Source organism: Balaenoptera physalus (genome assembly GCF_965194825.1).
Source record: "Balaenoptera physalus genome assembly, chromosome: 12".
Classification (NCBI taxonomy): domain Eukaryota; kingdom Metazoa; phylum Chordata; class Mammalia; order Artiodactyla; family Balaenopteridae; genus Balaenoptera; species Balaenoptera physalus.
Genome location: NC_138897.1, coordinates 78,145,140 through 78,165,825, shown reverse-complemented (window position 1 = coordinate 78,165,825; position 20,686 = coordinate 78,145,140). Strand labels below are relative to the sequence as shown.

Below are 20,686 nucleotides of genomic sequence, written 5' to 3'. Positions count from 1 at the left end.
ATTAAAAAAAAAATAAAAAACAACTCTCAGGCTCAAAGCTGCTCACACCTCATCGTTTCAAACACATGCCAGCCAGCTTCACCTCTAGGGAATATGTGTTTCAGTGACTTAAGAGGAACAGTCTGGAGGCCAAAGAAAGAAAATCTCCTTGCAAAGAGGCCATTGCTTAGGTGGTCTTAGGCTTTAGAGAGGGTTGTTCGAGGGCCTACTGACCCTGACAGTGGCTTTACAGCCCAGCCAAGCTCTTCTCTGGGCTGTCTAAAAGAATAACAGATCTGAATGTGAATCATCATGTGATCTTGGGCAATTCATTTAACTTCCCTGAGACATAAGAGGGTGCCTGGGCCACCTTCAAGGGCATTTTTGGCTTTTTAAAAAAAATTTATTTATTTTATTTTATTTTGGCTGCGCCTGGTCTTAGTTGTAGCACACGGGATCTTCGTTGAGGCATGCGGACTTCTTAGTTGTGGCATGCATGCAGGATCTAGTTCCCCGACCAGGGATCAAACCCGGGCCCCCTGCATTGGGAGCGTGGAGTCTTACCCACTGGACCACCAGGGAAGTCCCCATTTTTGGCTTTAAAAGACTGTGATCCTAAGCTCTCTAGATGGATGTGCCTGGTACCATCTGGCTTATGTTGATTATTCTGGTGTCATTATTAAGAGCATCTCTTTCTTAAACATGGAGTTTTTAACCTCGACACTATTCACATTTTAGACCAGATGACACTTTGTCATGAGGGCCTGTCCTAGACATTATAGGATGTTTAGCAGCAACCCTGGCCTCTACCCACAGGATGTCACAACCACCAGCTGCCCCTCCAAGTTGTGACAATCAAAACTGTCTCCAGACATTGCCGGTATCACCTGGGAGACTGAATGGCTGCCCCATTGAGAACCACTGCTTGTTGAATGAAGGAGTGAATAAATAAGTTGCAAAGACAAACTGCCTGGAAAGTTGTCCCCCAGGCTTTCAGTTCCCCCAGTTAGAAGTTACCCATCCCCCCACTGAGGCCACATCACAGAATGGTTAAGTGTGTGGGCTCTCTGCTCAAGTAGACCTGGATTTGAATTCTGACTTTCCTGCTGACTTGGAAGGTAACCTTGGGCAAGTTACTTTTCTTCTCCGGGCCTCAGTTTCATCATCTGTAAAGTGGGTATAGTAATAGCGTCCACCTCACAGGGCATAAGGCTCATAAAATACTTAGTGGAGCTCCCAGCACATGGTGAGGGCTTAACAAATTTTAACTATTTTTTTTATATATATATAAATTTTTATTTATTTATTTTTGGCTGTGTTAGGTCTTCGTTTCTGTGCGAGGGCTTTCTCCAGTTGCGGCGAGCGGGGGCCATTCTTCATCATGGTGTGCAGGCCTCTCACTGTCGCGGCCTCTCCCGTTGCGGAGCACAGGCTCCAGATGTGCAGGCTCAGTAGTTGTGGCTCACGGGCCTAGTCGCTCCGCGGCATGTGGGATCTTCCCAGACCAGGGCTCGAACCCGTGTCCGCTGCATTGGCAGGCAGATTCTTAACCACTGCGCCACCAGGGAAGCCCTTAACTATTATTTATTTGTGTTCATTGCCTTTTGTCTAGAATATAAGCTATTGGTCCATTATCCAGGGAACAAGCTCAATGCTATTCAGGTCAATGGGGCGTGGCAGGAAAATCCAAAAAAATAAAATCCACGGAGAACTATAGTTTCCATTAATTATAGACGTCTAGACATTCAGGAACGGAAAGGACCTTAAAAGTCATCACTCCAACCCCTTATACCTCATATTCTCAATTCCACGCAAGAGGGGATCCGAGTAGTGGCTTCTAAACATCTGTGGCCACCATCAGCATCTTATTAAAATTCAGATTCCTGGGCCCTGCTCTGCAGAGATACAAAAGCTTTAGGTCTGGAGAATGGCCAGGAATCGGCATTGTAATTGGTTCCCTAGGGGGTACTCTTGTCCTCCGAGAAGCATCTGCTACTGGTTAAGATCATGGGTTCTGAAGCTACTCAGGCCAGGAACCTAGGATACTATATACACTCTAGGGGACTTGGACCAGAACCTCAGTTTACTTGTCTATAAACTGGGGATATTAATAACACCTCCCTCCTAGGGTTGCTGAAGAGATTATATACGATATACATATGCTAGGGACTTCCCTGGCGGTCCAGTGGTTATGACTCTATGCTTCCAATGGAGGTGGCGTGGGTTCGATCCCTGGTTGGGGAACTGAGGTCCCACATGCCATGGAGCGGCGGCCAAACAATAAACAACAACAATGTGATTAAACCAGCCAAGATGACTAAATATAATGCCACAAAAACTCAAAAAACAGATATATATGCTATCTGTATATTTACTGTATATAAGTATATATAGCATTTAGGCTTGCCCTTGGCATGCTGACTGTTACGTATTAAACATCATTACTCCTGAGTCCATACACGTGGACACCTGCCTTTCCTAGACCACCTTTCGTGAAGGGGAGCCCACTACCATCTAAAGCAGCCTTTTTCATCTCTGGACTTCTCTCCCTGAGAAGCCTCCTTATATTGAGTTGAAATCTGTTTCCCTCTTTCTATCCAGCAGTTCAAGCTCTATCCTCAGGGTCCAACTTGAACACACACCTTCTTTCACATACCAGAAGTTCAAATATTGGAAGACAGAGGTTCAGCCCCTGAGAAGACTCTAACCAAATCAGACAGATGAGCGAGTCCCCAGGTCTTATCCTGAAGGAGACAAAGCAAGTCCATTTGCCGGTGACCCTGGCAGTTTCTGCTGCTCCAGGTCCACAGCAGCTAACCCCATCTGTCAGTAGGTTTCCGATTCCAAAGAGGTCCCAGCGTGCTGTAGCTGAGTACCTGGGATGGAGCTGAGGGGTGCTGGTGGTCAGTTTTGTTGACTGAGTTCCCCAAACATGAGGACATTTGTTATAACTTGGCCCTTTGCTGGTTAGCTTTGCAGATGGGCCTCCCTGTGTGGCTGTTTTCCTCTACTGATTGGAAGAGTGGGGGGTCGGGGTGGGGAGGATGAATAATAAAAGCTTCAGCACCCCACTGCCCACCCACCCTGCTGTACCCCCTGGTCCAAGCCACCATCACTTCTCACTCAGCTGACCACACAGTCTCCCTGCTTTCTCTGCCCATCTTTGTGTGTTAATCATGCTTTTTATTTTCTATATTCTGATGTTTTGACATCTTAGGGCCTCAAAGATCCTGGAGGGCACTCCCCTTCCAGGGTTAATCAGTAAATAACTCACCTGCCAGTGTACTTTCTGTGTGCCAACCAAGCAATCCAGAGCCATTAATCCACCTGCCCTAATCACTCCAGAGCCAAATACCAGACAACTGGAGACAGTCCCTATGTTCAGAGCCTGGAGAAATTACTCAGACTAGCCAATCCTCAGCCTGGTGACCCTGCCTCACCTGTTCCTTCCTATGGAAACCACAATAAAGACTCTTGCCCACATTTTCCCCTCACTCTTGCCTCATTATTGACCCTGGTGCTTTCCCATTTGGCTCCCCAGGTGTGGTGTACCCCCTCTTCTTGGAATCTGTGAGTATAACAGAGTCTAATCTTTTCAAAGGCAGTTGTCTCCTGATCTGTTTGCCTTGCCACACCTAAATAATAATAAAACCTATATTTTAGGGACTTCCCTGGTGCTGCAGTGGTTAAAACTGTGCCCTTCCAATGCAGGGGGCGTGGGTTCGATCACTGGTCAGGGAACTAAGATCCCACATGCTGTGGGGCCAATAAATAAATAAATATAAGTGTGACAAAAATTTTTTTTAATAACCTATATTTTAAAACAGTCTCCCCAGTCTGTTCCTCCTCTTGTAGAAAAATGTGCCTGAATGATCTTCCCTACATCAACTCTGATCATCTTCCACTGTGTCACCCCTACTTGAAACCTTTCAGTGGCATCCCATTGGTCTTAGGATAACGTGAAAAATCCTCCCTGTGGTCTCCAGAGCTCTGTATAATTCAGCCTGTTTTCTCTGACCTCTACTCCTTGGTCCTACCTCTGGGTCTTTGCACTGGCTGTTCTCTCTCCTCCTCCCCTGTCTGTGTGGGACTCTCCTGGTCCTCAGACCTCAGGGAAGTCTATCCTGAGTACTCTTCCCTCCAATCATTCTTTATCTTGGCACCCTGTCTGTTTCCCTCTCAAGATTCATTCATTTGCAAATGTATAATGATTTCTTGTTTACTAGTACATTAACCGTCTTCCCAGCTAGGGCATCTACTTCAGGAGGGCAGGTGTATTTTATCTCCTATTGTATCCCAGCCTTCAGCACATAGTCAGCACTCAATAAACTTATTAAAGTACTGAAGGATGATGGTGCCAGGCTCTTTGAGATGTTCTGTTAACTCCTTTAGTCTCCATGGCAACCCTGTGAGATAGGAATTACCATCTCCCTTCTACCAGCAGGAAACTGAGACCCAGAGAAGTAAAGCAACCTAACCTCATAGCTACTGAATGGGGTGGGCAGGGGATTCACACCCAAATGAGTCTGTTTGCAGAGTTGGGCTCGTCTTTCTATGACAATCCCCCTCTCTTCAGACATTAAATGCTACCCTGTAATAGTCACACTTAGGTATAAGCTTCCTTTTCAGTCTGATAGATTCACGAACTCGGGATAAATATCCAGAAGCTGAGATGAAAAGAAATCAAATCTTTACCCTCATCAAGTCTCAGACCCTAATTTAAGGTACTGGGGTGACTTACATGATGGTACAAGTGAGATCTTTGGGTTGACAGCTATTTCCTCAAGCTCTTATCTTCTTTCGATAGCAAAATTATGTAAAACAAATGTTCCCTGCTATTTTGGTAAATTATATGCTATATATACACAACAAATGCCAAGAAATGAGCCAGCTTGTTTCGAAGCCCTCATCTATTTAACATATGCCACTGCTATTTTCTTTTTCTGTCATATTACTTTTTTTTTTTCCCTTGGGAAATCTTGGCTCATGGAGCTGATAACTGCTTTCAGGAACCCAGCCGATTCAAAATGTAGTCTGGCTTTCTGAGTATAATTTAATGTCAGAGGTCTCTCTTTACTTTCGTCTTAAAACAAGTAAAGGGCCCTGGCTTCTAGTGAATTGCCAGAGAAGGAATGTGAACACATCCTGGTTTAAAACTCCAGGGAGCTAAGCCATTTTCTCAAAGTCGAATTTCACAAAGGTCAGTGTACTCCACGCTCAAGGCAGAAAGGTGACTTGAACCAAGCTGGGTTAGAGGAAAGCCAATATTGACACCATGCTCCTCAGTTTCCCGTTCATCAATCTCAGTTAATCTTCACGGAGGTCCTGCAAGCCTGTCCTCATCCCATTTCACAGCCGAACGAGTCTGTAACGTGCTTAGCTGATGTTACAAGATCAACAAGAGCTCTGTGAATAGTCACTATTGTGATTTATATTGATTATTTAACTAATAGATGTGCAGGTTAAAAAATTTACATATTGCAGCGGGATCCAAAATGTAAAGTTAAAAAAAAATTTCTTTCCCTTAAAACTCCCCATTCCCATCCAATCCTCCTTCCCAGAAGCAACCAGTCTTAGGCTTCTTAAGTATCCTTCCAGAATGTTCGACTGTAGAAGCAAAAATATTCTTGAGCCCACTTGAACATGCACACAAATTCCCTAGGGACCTGGTTAAAATGCAGATGCTGATTCAGTAGATCTGGGTCAGGGCCCGACACTCAGCATTTCTACCACATCCCTAGGGGAGGCTGGGGCCTCTAGTTCGAGACCACACTTAAGTCTTAGTACTGAGGACCTAGATCACGGGACCATAGTCTAGCACATTTAATAAGGAGCCCCAGCAGGAATTCCCCGGTGGTCCAGTGATTAGGACTCAGCGCTCTCACTGCCGGGAGCCCGGGTTTGATACCCGGCTGGGGAACTAAGATCCCGCAAGCTGCGTGGTGCAGCCAAAAAAAAAAAAAATGAGCCCCAGCAATCTTTTCCTGCTGGTTCTTGCAACCAACATGTGTGTGTGTTTATTGTGTGTGTGTGTGTGTGTGTGTGTGTGTGTGTTTATTGGGTTAAAATATACACAATAAAATTTACCATTTCAACAATTTAAATTGTACAGTTAGCGGTATGAATTACATTCATAATGTTGTGTTACCTTTCCCGCCATCCATCTCCAGAATTTTCTTATCTTTCGCAGCTGAAACTCTGTACCCGTTAAACACTAACTCCCCAGTCCCCTCCGCACCACCCCCCATCAGCTGGTGACCACTGTTGTACTTCCTCTCTCCGTGAATTTGACTCTTCTAGGCCCTCTCAGATAGGTGGACTCAGAATAATTGTCGTTTCGTGTTGGGCTTCTTTCATTTAGCACTTTGTCTTCAGAGTGCATCCATGTTGTAGCAGGGGTCAGAATTTCCATCCTTTTTAAGACTGAATAATATTCCATTGTATGGATAGACCACACTTTGTTTCTCCATTCATCCACTGATGACCACTTAAGTGGTTTCCACCTTCGGCTAATGTGGTACAGATCCATATAAATAAAAAATTTTTTTAACATTTTCTTTAGTGGATGTGCCATCATCTATCTAATTACTCCTTTCCTGAAGATTGTTTCTGGTTTGGTATCACCGCAGCAAAGCTGCAAAGAGTGTGCTAGCACCAGAAGAGAATACAGCCGAGTGGCTGGGAGCAGGGACACTGAAATCCGATGGCTTTGCCGAAGCCTAGACACTTACTGTGTGACCTTGGGCAAGCTGTCAGCCCCTCTGTGCTTGAGTGTTCTCATCTGTAAAAAGGGGACAATGAAAGTGGGAATAAATAAGATAGGTGACGCACAGTGCAAACACTAGACTTGACACACGCGAGCTAGCAATCCACATCTGCCGTTATTTGTAGGGTAAATCGTTGCCTGCTGTGCCTGTCCCCACAGTGAACTGCCAGCAGAACGCATTCTGGGTGGGAGCTCAAAGCACTGAAAAATTTGAAAGATAACACAGATTACCTTCCCAAAAGGTTGCAGTCGTCGCTATTAGTCACAGAAGGAAGCACAGAGCCTTGGACGGTCCTGGAGGAGAGGATGTGATGAGAGGGAGAGTGTCAGGCCACATAGCCATCTCCTTCTGTGACGTTACCTGCAGAGTCAAGGGCGAGCCATGGGCCTTCCCCTCACCCCTGAAAAGGCATTGATAATGCACATAAATGTTCATTTCCTTACCGCGCTTAATAATTCTCGACATTCTATCTTCTACAAATACTTTGGGGGACTGTTTATGTTTTTGATTTGGGAGGTTGCTTCCTGGGGACAGGGTGTCCTACTCCTTTGTTGTTCCCTCCCTGGAACCCACTTCGCACCACCCCTTGGTGGCTTGCAGAGTTGAAATGTCCCCCTCCGCCCCCGCTAGCCTCTCACTGCATCAGGTTCGTTTTATTTGCAGCTTTTCTCACAATGTGCAGGAATATCTATGTAGTAATATATACATCCACATGTATTATATTTAAATACATATTTATTTATATTTACAAATATATTTAGAAACATTAATTTATATATTGATCTATAAATATATAAAATAATGTATAAATATTATATATAAATTTATAACTATATACAAATATATAATTATATACATATGTAATTATTTATATATAAAAATTACAAAATACATGTGGATATATACATAAAATTTTTTATTGAGGTATAGTTGATTTACAATATTATGTTGGTTTCAGGTGTACAACATAGTGATTCACAACTTTTAAAGATTAGACTCCATTTATATTATTATAAAATATTGGCTGTATTCCCTGTGCTGTATAATATATCCTTGTTGCTTATCTATTTTATACATAGTAGTTTATATCTCAATCCCATAACCCTGTCTTGTCCCTTCCCCCTTCCCTCTCCCCACTGGTAACCACTTGTTTGTTCTCTATATCCATAGGTCTGTTTCTTTTTTGTTACATTCACTAGTTCGTTTCATCTTTTAGATTCCACATATAAGTGATAACATACAGTATTTGTCTTTCTCTGTCAGACTTATTTCACTAAGAAGTAATAATATCCATGGTAGTGCTAAGGGTTGAGGGTTTGGGGCTTTTGGGGGGAGGGGGAATGGCAAAATACACATAAGATAAAATTTACCATCTTAACCATTTTTAAGAGTACAGTTCTGTGGTATTAAGTGCTTCACGTTGTTGTGCAACCATCACTACCATCCATCTACGGAAAGTTTTCATCTTCCCAAACTGAAACTCTGTACCTGTTAAACACTAAGTCCCCATTCCTTCCTCTCCCAGCCCCTGATTACCACCATTCTACTTTCTGTCTCTGAATTTGACTACTCTAAGTATCTTATATAAGTGGAATCATGCAGTATTTGTCTTTTGGGGACTGGCATATTTCACTTAGCATAATGTCTTCAAGGTTCATCCATATTATAGCATGTGTCAGAATTTCCTTCCTTTTTTGTTTTTGTTTTTTGTTTGTTTTTTGGCTGTGCAGCTTGTGGGATCTCAGTTCCCTCACCAGGGATTGAACCCGGGCTGTTGACAGTGAAAGCATGGAGACCTAACCACTGGGCAGCCAGGGAATTCCCCTTTCCCTTCCTTTTTGAAACTGAATAATATTCCATTTTACGTATAGACTGTATTTCGCTTGTCCACTCATCCCCTGATGGACACCTAGGTTGTTTTCACCTTTGGGCTATCGTGGATAGTGCTGCTGTGAACATGGACGTACCTTCACAGTGTTGTACAACCTTCACCTCTACCTAATTCCAGAACATTTTCATCACCCCAAAAGGAAATTCTGTACCCATTAGGCAGTCACTCCCCATCCCTCTTTCCCCAGCCCCTGGCAACCACTGATCTGCTTTCTGTCTCTATGAAGTTGCTTCACATAAATGGAATCATACATGTGTGACTCTCTGTGTCTGGCTTCTTTCACTCAGCATCGTGTTTCAAGGTTCATCTGTGTTGTAGCTTGTGACAGTGATTTGAGGACTTTTTACAGTAGTTGTGCTGGAGGCTGCTCACAGCTCTAGTGAGCAGATTGTTAAATATTCAGAACATCTCAGAGCCTGTTATTTAACCATTGAGAGCTTAAAATTGGTCCCAGTGGGAGTATTTACCCCACAGATATTGGCAAATGCTACACATCAGTATGGTTTGGGGGGTTTGAGACTCAGTTTGTGGGCACTGGCTTCAGAGCGTCCCCATAATCCCCATCAGCATCCCTCCAAAGCTACCCCCAAATAAATTTTGGGGTGGCCAAAAACTTCGTTCGGGTTTTTCCATCATTGCACGGAAAAACCCGAACGAACTTTTTGGCCAACCCAAGACATACTCTGAATAAAATGGTGCTCTTGCTGTAAAAGTGTTGCCTAAATGAAGCCCCAGATTCCAACTTCATGCCAGATATCTAAGCCTAAGGCAGTCTGTCTCCTGGCCTTTGCTCCCAGGTGACACCTGCCTTCCAGCTGCAAAGGACGCCCCAGCTCTGGACTGCAGGGATGTTGTCTGAGTCCTGTGCCACGGGGGTTCTGGGCCTCTCGGGTGAGGAGGGTAAGCTGCAGGCCCCCAGCTCAGCCGACAGAGTAGGAGCCTCCGCCCCTCAGCACTAGGGGTGGGGAAGGTGGGGTGGGCAGAATTGTTTGCCTGCCTTGATGCGCTAATTCGGTCGCTGGATCAGCCAGAGCAGCACCGCCTGGGAACGTGCTGGAAATGCAAAATCTCAGTCTCCAACCGAGACTTTCTGAGTCAGACGCTCTTGGAGTGGGGCCGCGACTTCTGGGTTGTGACCAGCCCCACAGGGATTTTGAGGCTCCATCCAGCTCAAGAACCCCTGCACAAACGTGACAACCTGAAGAGCTGTCAGCCAGGCTGGAATCGAGCTGTGCCTTTCGATTCCTGCTCCAGGTCACATCATTATCCACTGTCTGGCAAGCCCACCCACACAGGGCAGCTGAGTTCGGGCTTCACATTCATTCCCCAGACACAGGTGAATGCCCGCGAGAGGCACTGATGCTTAGTGATTAGGACCCAGGGCTCTAATACCAAAGACATCCAGGCTGAAGCCTCAGTTCTTTCAAGCTGTGTGACCTCAGGCAAGTGTCTTAACCTCTCTGAGCATTTGTTTTCTCATCTGTACAATGGGGATAATAACATTAACTAATTCATAGGTTGATCATCAGGGTAACTAACAGGAGATAATGGAAAAGGCATAGCTCTTAGCATTTAGTAAGTGCTCAATAAATAGCTGTATGGTTGGAGGGCTATTATTTGTAGCAGATACCCTTGGTGCCTGTCGCAGATTCCCTTTACCAGATTGATCATCCCCCAGCTGCTGCCAATCATGGGTGCTCACAGCTCACAGCTGCAGTCATCTCTGGAGGGTTTCCCTTGACCGAGGGGAGCCACTTCACCTGGGGATACCTGGGAAGTTATGCCTTCCATCCCTGGGGTGGCATGACCAGTGACTGACTGATTCGAGCCCAGCCCCCAGACCTCTGGGTGGGACAATCTCCATGGTACAATTCACACTCCAGAGCTCCCTGTGGGATCACATTTCATACAATGGAACATTATTCAGCCTTTAAAAAGGATGGAAATTCTGACACATGTAACATGAATGAACCTTGAAGATGTTATGCTAAGTGAAATAAGCCAATCACGAAAAGACAACTACTGTATGATTCCACTTATGTGGGGTCCCTAGAGTAGTCAAATTCATAGAGGCAAAAAGTAGAATGGTGCTTGCCAGGGGCTGGTGGGGAAAGGGGATTGGAAGTTAGTGTTTAGTGGGTACAGAGTTTCAGTTTGGGAAGATGAAAAAGTTCTGGAAATGGACAGTGGTGATGGTTGCACAATATTGTAAATGTATTTAATGCCACAGAACTCTACACTTAAACAGGGTTACAATGTTGAATTTAATGTTATGTGTATTTTACCACAGTTGAAAAAAAGAGAATCCCATTTTAGGCTCTGCTTCTAAGGAATTCGACCTATGACAAAACTATTACACCTAATTTATAGCAAGGTAAACTGAGGCTCAGAGTGACTATAGGTATATCTTATGCTGTGGGGATGGTAATGGTCACCACCTCTCAGGGTTATTGTGAGGGTGAAGTCAAATAACGATGCCTGTAAAGAGCACTGATCAAGGAAGAGTATTAACAATGAAAATGTGAGAGATGGAGACTGGAAAAGAGACATGGTGGCTTCAACTGAATTACGGTCAAAAGTTGGCAATTTCATGTGGTTCAACCTATTAGTAGTGTCTGGTCTTTAAGCTGGACAGCAGAATCAAAGACATTTCTCTCATTGTTATCTATTCAATCTTATATTCTTTAAATATTTCAAAATAAAAGATTTTGGATGGGGGGAATGGAGTAAATGGAGAGTAATGGAAGGGTTTGAATGGTATCCTGTCTTTGGCCAGAAACACAAGGCTTTGATCAGACAGACCTGGGAGTGAACCCTGGCTCCATGCCTCTTTAGCTCTGTGACCAGGGGTAAGTCCTGTGACTTCTGGGGCCTCAGTTTTCTTGTCTGTAAAATGGTGATAATAATACCAACCTCATAGAGCTGTCGTGCAGAACAAGTGCATGGAAAGCAACACCTAGAACGAGGCACAGATGCTGCTAGACGGTGGTGGGCGTGGTGGAGAGTGCAGTGGTGGTGGTGGATGGGATGGAGTGTTTGCTCCAAGCTTCAATCCCAGCCGATCCACCTGCAAACCCCATGCTCTACGCTCTGCCGCGTATTTCCAACCCACGATGAGATTGACAGCTGGAGCTTTCCAAGCCCAGCCTTGCCATCAAATGGAGTTTAAGGTATTTACAAAATTGCCGTGATTTCATCTGTCTTTTCTCCAAATTCACAAGCAGGGAGTGTTCCCCAGGCTTCTGGAATCTGAAGATTTACCCTTTCTATGCCAGAGTACCAGTTATTCTTGGTGAAATGTATGGAATAATGCAATAATTAATTGATGATGATGATGTTGATAGCAATATTTTTTACTTAGAAATTTGTCCATTTTTACCTTTTAAAAACGTTGCCCAGATTTGCCCTCCGGTCCCTCATCAGCCCTCGGCCCTTCATGCCCATGTCATCGCAGACTCCTTTTTTCAAAGCTCTGGGAGAAACGGGCATTACTCATTCCATAGGACTCTCTCCTGGGAGGGTAGGGACTCATCTCTCCTGTCACTGCCGTCACCCTGAAACCCACCACAGGGCTGGCAGAGAGCAGGAGTTTTGTGTTTAGGGGTGAGGAAGTTGGAGGAGACACGTATTTTTTGCCTCTGAGTCCCAGATTAAGAAGTTGCTGCTCAGAGAAGTCAAGGCGTTTCCCAGAGTAACAAGAAGCAGCACAGTGTGAAGGAATGTATTGTGTTGAGAGTGGAGTCCATGGGGTCTCAAACTCAAATGCCTACAGGGCCAGACAAAGGGGACAAAGTGCCAAGTGAGTGGAACACAGAGCAAGTGTAAAGATAAGTGGCAGGAGACTGTCAGGGCTGGAGGTTATTTGGAGAACACGAGACTGTGGTCACCTGTGCATCGTGTGTCCCATCTACAGGGGATACACTGCCCTGGTCTAGCCATGTTGGTCCCTTATTAGAATGTGTGCCCCAGATGGTCAGATATTCTACTTTTGAAAGAGACGTCAGGAATCTGGATTTTTATGTGAATTCTCCTAATTTTAAAACATTGGCATCCACTTTAAATAAATTAAAAAAAAAATACTATGTGGGCAACTTTTGGTGGGCATAATGTAACCCTTAGGTGACCAAATTGTTACTTCCATTAGATATAGATAGAGGAACGTAAGTTCTGAAACACATGTACTTCCAACCAGTTTTTAGGTCTAGCGCAAGGATATCCTCATTCACATAACTTGCCATGTGAACAGGGCTCCCCCTGGAGTTGTGCAGTGCCCAACCCATCCAACTGTACTAGGCAGCCCTTAAAGTTGTCACCCTCCCCACAGTCCCACTCAACAGAAATGCCCACCCCCACCTCTCCTCCACCCATTCAACTCTCTAGACCATGAGAGAAAGCTTGTCACCTGTCTTGGACACAACAGCTATACTGCAAGGCCATTGAGGAGGAGTTCTAGCCATCATGACCAGATTTGCTCTGTCCTCTAGGGTGGTGAAATTCCGTCGCACAGGCGAGAGTGCAAGGTCAGAGGACGACACGGCTTCGGGAGAGCATGAGGTCCAGATTGAAGGGGTCCGTGCAGGCCTAGAGGCCGTCGAACTGGATGATGGGGCAGCTGTGCCTAAGGAGTTTGCCAATCCCACCGACGGTGAGGGGACCCTGCAGTCGGGGCATCGGCCTGGGCTACAGTCAGGGGCTCTGAGGCACCAGGGTTGCCTCTCCAGGTGGTATGCTCAGAGGGATCTTGTGAAGGGGCAGGTAGGAGGGCCTGGAGGCCAGGGGTGACACTGGAAGTGTGGGGCTGGACCTACATGGCTTTCTTCAGCAGGCAAGGTTATGTCATAATCCCTGACAGTCAACAACATTGACTAACACTTGGCTGAGGATGGCAGCCACAATGATGATGATGATGATGATGGTGATAGAGATGATAATGATGATGATGATGAGATGATGATGGTGATGGTGATGGTGATGGTAATGATGATGGTGATGGTAATGATGATGGTGATGGTGATGGAGATGATAATGATGTTGATGATGAGATGGTGATGGTGATGGTAATGATGATGGTGATGGTAATGATGATGGTGATGGTGATGGAGATGATAATGATGATGATGATGAGATGATGATGGTGATGGTGATAGTAATGATGATGGTGATGGTGATGGTGATGATGATGGTGATGGTGATGGAGATGATAAAGATGTTGATGATGAGATGGTGATGGTGATAATGAGGGTGGTGGAGGTGGTGGTGGTGATGATGGTGATGATGATGAGATGATGGTGATGATGATGATGATGAAGCTAGAGATGATGATGGTGCTGATGATAATGTAATGATGGTGGTGGCAATGGTGATTGTGAAGATGACAGTAGTGATTAGAGCAGCAGACACAGGCTGAGGATTTACTCTGTGCCAGGCACTGTTCTAAGCACTTTACACATATTACCCATTTAATCTTCACAACAGTTCCAACTGGAAGTATTACGATTATCTTTCCCATTTTCCAGGAGAGGACATGGAAGTACAGAAAGGTTAAGTATCTTGCCCAGGGTCACACAGCTAGAAATTAGCCAAGCTGGATTTACACCCAGGAAATCTGACCTCAGAGCCCACATTCCTACCCATGACCCTGTGCTCCCTCTGAATACAGATGGTCAAACAAGAGACTTGAAGCAGTGCTAGGGCACCTGGTCTCCCCTCACCACCTGGTGACGCTGATGGATGAAAACATTCTATGCATTCCTGAAAGAGATTCCCAACAGGAGAGAGGATTAATGGTTTGAACCCAAGGCCTGTTGTTGGCAGATCTAAGGAGGCAATGACTGGGGAGGGAGGGGAGGCAGAGGTTAGAAGCAGTGGCTTCAGGCTCAGGCTGATCTGGGCTCAATTCCCAGATCTTCAGTGTGCCAGCTACATTAACAGTGGGCAAGTTCATGTCTTCCTCTGTAACATGGGACTAAGACTGAGCCTTAACTAGTAGCTGTGACAGGGAGTAAATGAGATAATGTACATCAAGCTCTTAGGGCAGTGCCTGACCCACAGGGAGCATCAATAAATACACCATTATATTATTACTGTTACTGTTCTTATTATTGATGATGTTGTAGCACTCACTCTGCTTTCTCCTCAGTATTTTTACTGAAGGAAACCAGACCCTGCTGGTGTGATAAACACCAGCTCATACTTCTAGAGAAAATTATGATTGCTATATGGGGCCCATGATTGAAATTCTGATAAGATGACAACTCCCAGCGGAGGCTGATGAGATCCTCAGAGGCCCCACAGGAAGGCCACCCAGCATGCTCCTTTAGCATTTTTATTGTTTAGTTAACCTTTTATTTTGGACTTTTTTTTTTTTTTTTGACCTTGCTGTGCAGCATGCGGGACCTTAGTTCCCCGACCAAGGATTGAACCTGTGCCCCCTGCATTGGGAGCACAGAATCTTAACCACTGGACTGTCAGGGAAGTCCCTGGATTATTTTAAATTTACAGAAAAGTTGCAAAGATAGCACAGAGAGTTCTCGTATACTCTTTTCTTCTTTCTCAAAATCTTTTTTGTTATTTTTTCATATGCTCTTCATACAGCTTCCCCTAAAGTTAACATCTTACTTAACCATGGCACACTTGTCAAAACTAAGAAATTAACACCGGTGCAATACTATCCACGGAACTCCAGACTTCATTCAGATTTCACCAGTTTTCCCAGCAGTGCTGTTACAGGAACCAATCCAGCACACCACATTGTATTTAGTCTTTTCGTCTTTCTCAAAACACTTATGAGCTTCTAAATTATATCCTTATTTTTTTCTGAGTATACAAATAATATGTGTTTATGTAGAAAGCATTCAGACATGATCAAAATGTACAAAAAAGTGAATGCTGACAGGTAACCCTATTGACAGTCTGCGGACACTTAATATTACTTCCCATGGTCCATCTTGCTTTGTTTTCTTAAAATTAACAATGTACTGTATGCATCTTTCTATATCTGTCCATTTTTAAACAGATGGGTTGTATTTCATAATGTAGATATATAAACATTTATATATAATATATAAAATAATTTAACCAGTTCCCTGTTGATAGACATTCTGGGTTGTCCAATTTTTCCTTTTGTAGAAACGATGTTGCATTGGACTTTGCAGCAAGATATACCTTCATGCTTGCTGGAAGGTTTTTCTAGGATAAGTTCTAGAAGCAGCATGCACTGCCTTTAAAGAGCTTGGCCAGGGACACCCGCCCGCCCCAGGCCCCCCATACTAGGACAACTGCAAGATGCACTGACTCCTTCCTTCACCTCCCCCTTCTCCTTCCCAGATACTTTCATGGTGGAAGATGCGGTGGAAGCCATTGGTTTTGGAAAATTTCAATGGAAGCTCTCTGTTCTCACCGGCTTGGCTTGGGCAAGTATCTCTGGGGACAGTGACCTCACCTTCAGTTTCCAAGGAACACCGGTGCTGCTCAACTGTCTTTCCATGGTCTACATGGAAGGACACAGCTCCTTCCACATAGAGCCTTTGCTTGAATCAGCAGAGTTTGGGTTGAGTGACCCTGGGTGATAATGAAGGTCTGGGGGTTGGGGGCTGCCGAGGTTAGGTGTGGTTGACAATTGCCCTCAAGGAGAAGTTGAAGCTTCTGGTTAATTAAGTGGTTCTCAACCCTTTGAGGCTCAGGGCTACTATAAGATTCTGATGTCATCTGTGAGGCTCACCCTAGAAAAACATGCACAGATCAAAATGTGCCTTCTGTTTTAAGGGGCTCGTGATCCCTCGTCAAACTCCCTTAATCGACCTAAAGCAAATAATGCATCTAGACCGTTAATACAACTGAAATTGATTTTTGTGACTAGTGCAAGACTGAGATTTAACTACATAGTTTCCCAAACAGTCATCAATTTCACCACATCATTTTTCCCACTAATTTGCAGAGCCGCCTTTATCATCCACCACATTCCCACGGCTACATGGGTTTGCTTCTGGACTCTCATTTCTGTGCCATTGCTCTGTCTGTTTAATCCAGTAAAGGTACCACTATATTTAATTACCAGGGCTTCCTAGAATGTTTTAATAATGTTAAAAGGTCACTCATTAACTATACTGACAATTCTACATGAACAATGATCAAAGAGAAACTAGTTTTTAATTGAGCTATAAGAGAAAAGGTCATTGTCTCCCTACCTCTATAAAAATGTTTTTCTGATTTTTGAAATATGATATTTTACCACTTCATTCGGGGAGTGCCCCTAAGTTTTTTCAAACACGGGAGAACACACACACACAAAGAATATTGAGTGTCTAGTTGTCAATTCCTGCGTGGCACCACAGTGTTTTAACTACCGGAGCTTTCAGTGTGTTTTTTAAATTTAATTTATCTATTGTATTTTTGGCCGCTGTGCAGTGGCATGCAGGATCGACATGCAGGAACTTACTTCCCTGCCCTGGTCAAACCCGTGCCCCCTGCATTGGGAGGGTGGCGTCTTAACCACTGGACCTCCAGGGAAGTCCCAACTTTCAGTGTGTTTTGATGTGTGATAGGGCATTCAGCGGAAGGTAGAAGAGGGATTTTTGTACACACACTCGCTTGGGGTCGTGGACTTGGTGAGGGGCCAGCCGTCCCCGGCCCGGCAGCATCCTGGCCTCATGATGTGTGCTTGCTCCCTGCAGATGGCCGACGCCATGGAGATGATGATCTTGAGCATCCTTGCGCCGCAGCTGCACTGCGAGTGGCGGCTGCCCAGCTGGCAGGTGGCGTTGCTGACCTCGGTAGGCAGCCCAGCAGCTCTTTCCTGTTGTGCACGTTTCTGGTCCCCTGGGTGGGGGGGGGGGGTTCTGTAGGATGTCCCCCTCCTTCTTCTGCTGCCAAGGACTCAGCAGAAAAGACTTAAACCCTGAATGGAAACACCATTACCTCAGATTCCTCCTCCCATCTCCATCTCACGTATCCTGGCAGCTTTGCAGCCAACTCTAACCCCTCCTGGGGGTTCCAGCTACCTGGGGGCCCCAGATATCCTGCTCAATTGCTAGGAAGCTGGAAGGCACCTGATCGTATCACTTAAACCTTATAAGCCTCACTCTTCCAAAAAGGAAATGCCAGTTCCTCCCACATGAGGGTGACTTGAGGATTGGAAACAACATAGTACATGTTCAATAAATCATAGGAGCTGCTGTTCCCTGGAACTAAGGCTTGGAGGAGCATGAGTCAGACGCTTAATTTTTGTCAGAGATAGTTCAACGGCAATCTTCTAAAAGGGAGGGGAATGGCCAGGCTGGATAAGAGGAGAAAAATAATGATACCCACAAAAGCTAATATTTATTGAGCATTTACAGTGCAAATGCCTTTCTATACACTGTATACAATATATGGGCAATATACATTGTGCTTTTTAATCCTCACAACGCTATGAGGTGGGTACTATTGTGAGCTGAGGAAGATGAGTGCAGAGAGGTTAAGTCACTCACAAAAGGTCACACAGCCTAGCTAGTGGCAGAGTCATTGCTGACTAGGAATGCCTCCCAGAATGCTGTTTTTCTATGGACAACTGTTCTAGAATGGCCTGAGTGCCTTTGGCCTTTGGCAACAAGGCAGTAAGGAACTTCATAAGCACATACATCTGGATTTTTGTGGTTTAGTTACCTTGAGATGTGTGACCTTGAATGAGATGCTTTCGGCTCTATTTCATCATCTGCAAAATGGGGGTGATAACGCCTGTTTGACTTCGGATGGTCAACAAAATCCCTAGAGTGCCTAGCACATAGTAGAGGTCGGGTAAACGATGCTTCTTTCTTATATTCCTCATTCTCACTAATACCTCCTAAGGAATCATCACAGGTCTGTGTTTTTGTGATGCGAGGCCTTTTTGATCCCTTGTCATTGGTTCCTAACAGCCACCATTTATCAACGAGCACTTATATGCCAGCATCTGTGCTAGGGGTTTTCCATGCTTTACCTCTTTAACCCTCTCAACCTATGAAAGAGGTGCTCTTATTACTGCTCCCATTTCTACAGATAAGGACACCAAGTCTCAGACAGGTGCGATGACTTGCCCAAACTCACACAGCCTATCAGAGGCGGAGGCAGGATTGAAATCAAGGCCAGGCAGACGCAGAGCCCCTGCCCCCAGCTTACTGCCCTGGATCACTTTCCTATGGTATCAGGTTTGGACTCATGGGCTAGTAAAGCAGTGAAGTTCCATGGCCAAGTTTTCTGCAGAAAAGTTAGGGCACTGCAGGAGCTGCTTCAGCTGCATAAAGTACAGAAGAAGGATGAGACTGACCATCAGTTGCTGTCACAGGCGATACTGTGTGAGATTACCGTAATTACTGTGATATATAACCCGTACTCTTCGGTGCCTAGGTCTCCCTTGGGAGAGTGAGAATGGGGGAAAACGGGTGTTTACAAGGATGCTTAACTCTTTCGGGATGTAAGGATATCATTTAGCACATGACTAAGGCCACACTTTACCCCAAGACAGTAATCATCAAACACTTTTGCTCTCACTAATCTAGAAAAGAATTGTGTAAGAACTATGCAGCCCCCAGGAGTCTCACAAGTTTTTAAATTGACGTTAAAACTTTAAAATTATAGTTGCAGCTTATATAATTTCTGGAGTATTGAAATATTAAAAGTTCAAATAAAATTTTCATATCACTCTTCATTTTTTATTTTTTTTTAATTAATTAATTAATTTATCTATTTATTTATTTTTGGCTGCGTCAGGTCTCCGTTGCTGCGCATGGGCTTTTTCTAGTTGCGGCGAGCGGGGGCTACTCATTGTTGTGGTGTGTGAGCTTCTCATTGCGGTGGCTTCTCTTATTGCGGAGCATGGCGCTAGGCGCACGGGTTTCAGTAGTTGTGGCTCACGGGCTCTAGAGCGCAGGCTCAGTAGCGCACGAGCTTAGCTGTTTGGCGTCATGTGGGATCTTCCCAGACCAGGGCTCAAACCCATGTCCCCTGCACTGGCAGGCAGATTCTTAACCACTGCGCCACCAGGGGAGTCCCATATCACTCTTCTTAATGTGTCCAATGGAATTGAAATATTTATCTGCTACCCACCATCACCTGTGTAAAAATAACATGAATAAGCTCTTCAGAAGAATTTGGAAATTTTGCATTGTCTTGTTTTCTTCTTTTTTTTTTTTTTTTAATAAATTTATTTATTTATTTATTTATTTTTGGCTGCGTTGGGTCTTCGTTGCTGCATGCGGGCTTTCTCTAGTTGCGGCGAGCGGGGGCCACTCTTCATTGCGGTGCGTGGGCTTCTCATTGCGGTGGCTTCTCTGTTGCAGAGCACGGGCTCTAGATGCGCAGGCCTCAGCAGCTGTGGCACGTGGGCTCAGTAGCTGTGGCTTGCAGGCTCTAGAGCGCAGGCTTAGTAGTTGTGGCTCACGGGCTTAGTTGCTCCGCGGCATGTGGGATCTTCCCAGACCAGGGCTCGAACCCGTGTCCCCTGCATTGGCAGGCGGATTCTTACCCACTGCGCCACCAGGGAAGCCCTTGTTTTCTTCTTGAACTGGTATTTTCATTCCATTTCTCCATATAATTTTATCGTATTGTAATGTTTTATTATGCTTGAAAGTACTTCATTTGTCACCCTATCATAATTTTTGTGACATTTTAAGTTATTGTTTTTAATTTTCTGAGATCATAAGGCTCTGAGTATTAAAATTTTTCTCCTGCAGTAAGTTATCATGATAATTTTTAGTAATAAACAACAGATCAAAACAAGATATAATTAATTTTGATAAATAATTGCTAAACATAAGTCACTTTATCAGGAACACACCTCTTCATGAGGGCTTTGGAGTGTTTCCCAATTATGTCATGCATTCTTGAATCATTACTTATTGCTAAAATGAGACAGGGTTCAGCCACTATGCTACTCCTACTTTTCATATTTATTGAATGGATACGAATATGAAAGGCTTTGTTCACATATAAAAACTTTGGGGGGAGGGAACTGAAGGAGTTTTGTAATAACTCAATAAACTAATGCCACTTGATGTTTTTCAACAACTTCCAAGTTTCATGCTGAAGAGCACAC

At 44.6% G+C, this 20,686-nt stretch overlaps 1 protein-coding gene across 8 annotated transcripts in view; it reads left to right on the top strand.

Annotated features, from left to right (window-relative positions):
- SVOP (SV2 related protein) overlaps positions 1–20,686 on the top strand; it is an 88,027-nt gene that overhangs the window by 10,485 nt on the left and 56,856 nt on the right. For 7 of the 8 annotated variants that reach the window (XR_014251855.1, XM_082417495.1, XM_082417500.1 and 4 more), the window contains exons 2-4: positions 13,122–13,282; positions 15,964–16,049; positions 17,310–17,408. Coding sequence is in view for 7 of the 8 variants with exons in the window: in XM_082417495.1 (XP_082273621.1) it covers positions 13,122–13,282; positions 15,964–16,049; positions 17,310–17,408 (346 nt within the window). In the remaining variant the exon portion in view is untranslated. The remainder of the gene's footprint in view (positions 1–13,121; positions 13,283–15,963; positions 16,050–17,309; positions 17,409–20,686) is intronic. The other variant, XM_082417498.1, reaches the window with a different exon arrangement.